At 47.4% G+C, this 7,010-nt stretch overlaps 3 protein-coding genes across 3 annotated transcripts; 2 read left to right on the top strand and 1 right to left on the bottom strand.

Annotated features, from left to right (window-relative positions):
• Positions 1-861: 861 nt before the first annotated feature.
• Positions 862-1,415, top strand: BDV27DRAFT_161651 (uncharacterized protein; the record flags this gene model as incomplete). The annotated part of the gene is made up of 3 exons (XM_032073251.1): positions 862-970; positions 1,037-1,200; positions 1,275-1,415. 3 exons carry the CDS (start codon positions 862-864, stop codon positions 1,413-1,415), a joined length of 414 nt encoding a protein of 137 aa, XP_031923510.1.
• Positions 1,416-2,124: 709 nt separating this feature from the next.
• BDV27DRAFT_161650 (inorganic phosphate transporter) lies at positions 2,125-4,139 on the top strand (the record flags this gene model as incomplete). The annotated part of the gene is made up of 6 exons (XM_032073250.1): positions 2,125-2,300; positions 2,370-2,797; positions 2,855-3,515; positions 3,574-3,660; positions 3,719-3,873; positions 3,940-4,139. The coding sequence occupies 6 exons, from the start codon at positions 2,125-2,127 to the stop codon at positions 4,137-4,139; spliced, it is 1,707 nt and encodes a 568-aa protein (XP_031923509.1).
• Positions 4,140-4,494: 355 nt separating this feature from the next.
• Positions 4,495-5,883, bottom strand: BDV27DRAFT_148681 (uncharacterized protein; the record flags this gene model as incomplete). Its single annotated transcript, XM_032070950.1, has 7 exons — positions 4,495-4,676; positions 4,734-4,839; positions 5,008-5,220; positions 5,278-5,336; positions 5,409-5,493; positions 5,549-5,693; positions 5,876-5,883. The coding sequence occupies 7 exons, from the start codon at positions 5,881-5,883 to the stop codon at positions 4,495-4,497; spliced, it is 798 nt and encodes a 265-aa protein (XP_031923508.1).
• Positions 5,884-7,010: the final 1,127 nt, after the last annotated feature.

Below are 7,010 nucleotides of genomic sequence, written 5' to 3'. Positions count from 1 at the left end.
AAAAAAAAAAAGAAAAAGAAAAAAAGAAAAAAAGGCATAGCTCTTGCCATAGGTTTTAGCAATACTTTCTAGACCGGATTGTATTTCCTTGGTTGTTAGACCTGCGTTAGTGGAAATAATTTTGAACACGTACAAAGAGCCCTGACCTGCCTATTAAGACCATTATAAGGCAACTTGTTAAAGAATGTGAACTAACTCTAAATAAAGCTACTATTACAAGACAGGAAGTCAGGGAATTATGCACTATAAGTAAAAGAACACCTAAAAGAAAAAGCGCTCTGCAAGTCAGATTACTCTAAAAGTAGATGCTTTAATCCAGAAAGCTCAGCAGCTTCTACATAGCAGGAATTCTACTATTCAAGCTATATCTAATATACAGGCGAGAAAAGCCTCCACTGTCCAGAATATGTAGCTTGTGACCATGGATATGTCGGTGGTTACACATTTGGATTTAATTGATTTGTTAGGCGGTGCCAAATTGGAAGTGTGTATTCACAGAGATAGAGTAGATAGTAGAGCTCCTGCAGTTAGAAAACCAGCGCGTACACGCTCCCTCAAGGTGTTCTGGCTGTAATATTCTAGGCCATAAGCTTGATCAATGTTCTAATTGTTATGCTATTTAATATTTTTATAGGAATGCAGAACCTTTGAGGTTTTGTATAGCTTCATCTACAAAGGCGCTTCCACTCACCTGTGGGTTACGTTATTCTCTAAGATGACTAATAATAGACTGTCTGTTGAATAGATTCCTCGATCTGTGTCGCAGCTATATATACTGGCCGGCTGCCCCAATGAGCCGGAGGTGCTCAGGAGCTCTCAAGCATTCGAACTTGGCGCTGATACTTAGGATATATACCAACCATGTCGCACGTGCTTGCAAGAGAATACCCCATCCCAGCTGGCTCGAAACACACGATCTTGCCTTATCCCCGAAATAGACAACAAAAGCTAGTCGAGATTAGACCGAAAGGTACGTGACTTCTGTCAATATGAGAATCAGGCAAGATCAACAGGATAACATAAGTTCATCGGGCAGGCTCAGTAGACATCCTGGCAGTGCCTGATTCGGCTAAATGTCGGAAGAGGCAACATGCTGACGCCCAGAAATGCCAACGGGATCGCATGAAAGTCGCGCTGGATCAAATGGCGCGGATAATGAAAATGGGAGGCGTGGGGGATGAGGGAACGAGTGGCACGAAGGTGTGAATGCAAAAAGACTCAGCCAATCCCATGATGCAACGGAAGATTGTGCTCACTTGAAGGTTTCTGACCAGGCAAAACTGCTCGAGACAGCGGTGGAGTATATCCAACACCTCCAAGACCAGGTCGAAGAGCTGAGAGAGTCTTGTAACTCTGGGCACGCGACATTACCGAATTTAGACTCGGTGGCTGAGCATGTCGAACAGTGCGTCTGATGCCGGCATCAGATGCGGAGAGGAAGTGGCGCTTGATTCCTTGTCGGTAGATTCAAATGAAGCCAATGAGAAAGCTGTACTTGAGCACCAGATGCCTGGCTAGGGGTTATAAGAGGCCATCTATGGCAGGTGGAATGAGATACACCCATTCTGCGAAGTATCAACTTGGACGACGTCTCAAGCAGCAAGACTGTGGTAAACGGCTTGGCACTTGAAATTAAGATTAGATCGTGGCCAAGAGACTGCAATTGTGCCAATAGGAACTGTGAGATTGGACACATGGGTCGTGTCTGCACCGTTTTAAACATCCGCCCATAAATTAGCGTGTTAGTGAGGTGGTTCGCATGCAGGCGAGTCATCGAGGCCTACATGGATTTGGAAGCATGACTCTGGGCAGCAGGCTTAAGCGATACTGGTAATTTGACAGTCGGACACGTGCTGGTATGCGGAGTTGGATTAGTCGGCGGACACTCAGTCTAGGAAGACTTGGCAGCTCGGCGGAACTGGACTGTCTTGGTCTCTTGGCATCATAGTATGTAGAACGTTCAACTGGCTCAGGAGACACAGTAGCACTATAATGATGTTATGGCTCATATAAAGACCTGATCCGGGTCGTTATGCTGTCTTTCCCTCCCTGCCCTGCCATCAACATCCTGGAAAAGCGAAGATTTGCCTTGGGAGTCTCGCTTGTTGCGTGGCAACCGTAAAGATGGCTCTTCACCAATACGATTACATCTTCGCCATCGGGACGATATTCGCCTTTCTGGATGCCTGGAATATTGGCGCCAATGATGCTGCCAACTCCTGGGCGACGTCTGTCTCATCGCGGTCGATCAAGCTATGGCAGGCCTTGATCCTGGGATCTATCATGGAGTTTGCTGGAGCGTAAGCTTGCCACTGGCCTGCTATTGAATTCTGACATTTGGACCTTGTAGTGTTGACAGGGTTTGATAGTGTCGGTGTAGGAGACAGTGTTTCTGATACGATCCGGACAAAAATCGTCGACGTCGATGCTTTCGCCGAAAACCCTCCCCTCCTGATGCTTGGAATGTGCTGCGCAGTGGTTGGCTCAGCTATATACCTCAGTATCTGTACGAAAATTGGACTTCCGGTGTCCACAACTCACTCCATCCTGGGAGGTGTCCTGGGAATGGGTATCGCGCTTATTGGAGCCGATAATGTTATCTGGTGGGGTGGTAATATCGATTCTGGCGTCGTCCAGGTATTCCTTGCCTGGATTATCGCACCTCTGTTGTCTGGTGTGGCTGCTTCATTGATCTTCTTGATCACTAAGTATGGTATCCTGCTGCGTGGGAACGCTGCCCTCAAGGCGCTGTATACTGTTCCGTTCTACTTCCTCCTAACCTCCGCCCTCCTTACTAGTATGTTTGACCCCTTACCCTTGGAGCCTTCCTGTTCATATTTCTGACATATCATAGTGCTTATTGTCTGGAAGGGCGGTAGCAGCAGAATCGACCTGGAAGGTGGTGAGATTGCTGGCACTGTGGTAGGTGTTGGTGCTGGTATCTCTGTCCTCTCTGCTATTTTCCTTTGCCCCTGGCTCTACCGCCGGGTCATCCTGAGCGACTGGCAACTCAAGCCCTGGCATATCATCCAAGGACCTCTTCTCCTACGCCGTGGTGAAGTGCCTCCTCGCCCTGCGCATGTGAAGACCGTCCGAAACTTTTATGAAGGCCACAAGACCCTGGATCAACTGCAAGCCGACCGATCTGGCGATGTCGAGAACAACAGTGAACATTCCTCTCCCGATCCCAAGAGCGAGCCCCACGTTAGTTCGAGCTCGGGTGACGGTGCAGCTCATACGGATGGTGATGTTATCAACCTCTGTGGTCCCCGTCCTGAGGGAGTCTGGTATAACCCTGCAGTTATGTTCTGGCTGTTCAAGAAGGCCCTCTTCCGTGGTCTTGAGCAGGACATTGTTAGCGCCCAGAAGAAGGACAGCAAGCTTGCGGGTGACCTCGAAAAGACCCACGCACACTCCGACCACTATGATAACGAAGCAGAGTACATGTTTTCTTTCCTCCAGATTCTGACGGCCTGTACCGCCGCCTTCACCCATGGTGCCAATGATGTTGCTAAGTGAGACTTTCCCCGAACTTCTCTAGACCACCAACAGGCCAATGCTAACCATTCCTAGTGCTGTTGGCCCGTATGCCACCATCTATGCTATTTGGCGAAGTGGTGCCCTTGAAGGCGCTGAGACTCCTGTTCCCATCTGGATTCTGTAAGTCTCTCATTCATTGAATGTCAGAGAGTTCGCACGGCTAACCCATATCCTCTAGTGTATTCGGTGGTGCTTCCATCGCCATTGGTATCTGGACCTATGGCTATCACATCATGAGTTTCCTGGGTAACCGTCTGACCCTGCACTCTCCCTCCCGTGGGTTCACTATGGAACTCGGTGCGGCCATCGCTGTGATTATCGCCACCCGGCTTAGTATGTCGTCTCTGAAATCCCCCCTCCCCAAAATGTCATTCATTCACTAACATGTCGTGTGTGTAGGCCTCCCCGTCTCCACCACCCAGTGTATCACCGGCGCTACAGTTGGCGTTGGCCTGTGCAACGGCACCTGGAGAACGATCAACTGGAGAATGGTTGCCTGGATCTACATGGGTTGGATCATCACCCTTCCTTGCGCCGGTATCATCTCCGGCTGTTTAGTTGGCATCATCGTGAACGCGCCTCGCTGGGGTATGCCCTAGTCCTCCGGCTGACTTGGTGAGCTTACCTTGCTGTGGCAGTGTGGCTTCATCTATCGACCGTGCGTTTGTTTACCTCCGACCATAACAAGATTAGATATCTTTCATTTGTCTGTTTCTCTCGGCGGTTAGGGTGGAATGAATGCCGTGATTCGACAACATAAACAACCTTGAAACAGAATGTACATACACTGAACAGATACCTTTCGCCTTAGTTATATAAAGGCTAAAATTAATATTGTATTTCTAGACTGGTCCACGGGGAACCTTAGAAAGCAACCATCCACCACTCTGCAACGTCTGAAACACACCATCAGGATCATACCTCAACGCAATATCCTTCAACTTATCCATATTCTCAGTCCCATAACTTGCTAATGAATCCTGATCCCCGTAAACCATAATTACAGTACTGGAAGGGAAGATACATCCCATTCGCTTTTGCAGTCGTTTCAGCTGCGTCTACAATGTGACGCATAGCTTGGCGTACACGGTCTCCGTCTGCAGGGTTATTCCAATTACTAGTCATCATTAGAAACCCTGGACTCGATTAGCCAGTTTATTATTGAAGAGTCAGAGAAAGGAGAGGTAACGCACATTGCTGGCCGACCTCCTCCAGTCCTAGTGGGTTTCCGCCAGCTTTCTGGCTTTGCTTAATGCTTATTGAAGATATCTGTCGGATTACGTTCGTTAGTCTTAAGTCCTTCAACATCGCTTAGTGCATCCACCTGTTGGACACGGACTCTCTCGGCAGCTAAATAGACCTCCAACGACACCCGACTCCCCATAACTCGGAAATCATGACTTTCATGTCCAAACTTCGCATCTCCCCAGGTCAAGTGTAGTCAAAGAAAGGAAATGCAAACCAAACACGCTCCGGAACAGAAAACCCTTCCATCGCTTCCAAAAGCTCGTAGGTAGAATGTACACCCCTGGACAGACTCTGGGAAGTGAATGGGATATTCTCAAACGGCTCAAAGACAGACGGAAGTTTATTGACTGGATCACAGTAGACCGAGACAAGTATACTGCCTTGATCATTACAGGCCAAGATCAGAGAAGGCTTGTTATCGTGTTCTATTGCCTGATGGTGTTTCACCAGGGCTTGTAATAGTTCCGTGGTGTTGTATGGTGCTTAGACTTTGGCTTCGGACCAGATCTTGGCGGGAACTGTTGTCATCTCGACTTTGGTTACGATTCCTTTGGCAGAGTGAGAATCAGAATCAACGCAAATGGGGACGGTAGATGAGCATGATAAGCGACTGAACATACCAAAATTACAACCACCCCCCCCACAACCTTTCAAGTCCCAGAATAAGTCGTTATTCTCCACTATCTCGGCATTCGCAAGAACAACCTATCTTATCTCAGGAACAAACAAACAAGCCCATGTAATGGAACAACTTACTTACCTCGTAATTAAACACCCCCATGGCACCTATTCCATCCACTCCATGTCGAAACGAAAGCCCACCACCCAGAAGCAGACCCGATACACCTACCGTCGGGAACCTCCCACCCACCACAGCCAGGGAAATCACCACACCCCCATAATTACTACTCCATCTGTTCCCACTTCCTGAGCTGACGTGGGGAGTACTTACTACCCGTGGTCGGAGTCAACAGATAGTTGACCTGAGAATCTAAACATTAGACTAGATGATATAGCTGGAGTTTGTAGATCATGGACCGTACCATGGGACTTGGCGCTGAGCTTCGTATGCCCTTGACCCGTCTACCACGACATTTTCGCCCGAAGAAAAAGGGGGAAAGACTTTCTCTACGAAGGATCCTCGTTCTTTGTCCTTTTCAGTTGGGGATAGATTGGCATATTGTTCAAAGAAGGTCTCGACTTGGGATATGTTCGTTGGATCGAGGTTGGCCCCGTTTATGATCGCTGCGATACTGGGTAGTGCGGTCATTTGTGGTCCGATTAATTGGGATAAATGATTTTGATTCAGGGATTATACATGAAGATAACATGATGAACTATAACATGCTGTCTGGCATCTACATATTTGATCATATAGCAGAGTAGCCATAGCCATAGCCATTGCCATAGCCATTGCCATATACACCCTTTACATAGTATATATATACTATAACATATAGCTACATTAATACAACCATCTACACAATCCCACAAAGGAGTAGTTAAGCAGGTACAGCAACGCTTCAAAAACCTGGCAATCGACATATTAATCTATCCAGATTAGCTCAGCTCATCCACCCCTGCTTGTTTGCTACCCAGACAAGTGTCGCCACCTGCTCGAGTCAGATTAAGCAGGGATGTGCTGCGCCTAGACCCAGAATCGGTATAGACTAGATTGGACCAACAATGGTGTCTAACTAAGCCTTGTGACTACTTAAAATGGACATCAGCGCTAGATCCGCCTTTACGGGGTGTAAGTCATTCTGCAGAAAAGCGCCTGGATTGTGGGTACTTCCATGATCTGCATTATTCCTGACTTGGGAGAAGTATGACAACATCACTGGTTAGACTTTAAGCCACAATTGTCTTGACTCTTTTATGACATAATAAGTTTGCCTCTCTGGTTCTATTGAATAAAGATTGGCTGTCAAGGGTGCTATTGATGATTGTGATGTGGGTGGTCTTACTGGTTTTTGCCACAATGCTGTGCTAAGTTTGCTTCTGTGGGGAGCTATAAAGGGGCTCAGCATCGGTCGAGTTCGCTTGATAGTAAATGTCATGATTCAAGATCTATAAGCGTGAAGTCAATTCCCATATGGATCTCTGAAACGCTCGCCCTTGGGATTAGTTGTTGATCGATCGGTATCGAAACAACCATCCCACCGCCTTCGAATACTGTCTATATACAGAAAAGGTCTATTCCACCCTCTAGGAACGAAAAA

The sequence above is a fragment of the Aspergillus caelatus genome, assembly GCF_009193585.1.
Source record: "Aspergillus caelatus strain CBS 763.97 unplaced genomic scaffold BDV27scaffold_212, whole genome shotgun sequence".
Classification (NCBI taxonomy): Eukaryota; Fungi; Ascomycota; class Eurotiomycetes; order Eurotiales; family Aspergillaceae; genus Aspergillus; species Aspergillus caelatus.
This window is presented reverse-complemented; position numbering and strand designations above follow the sequence as displayed.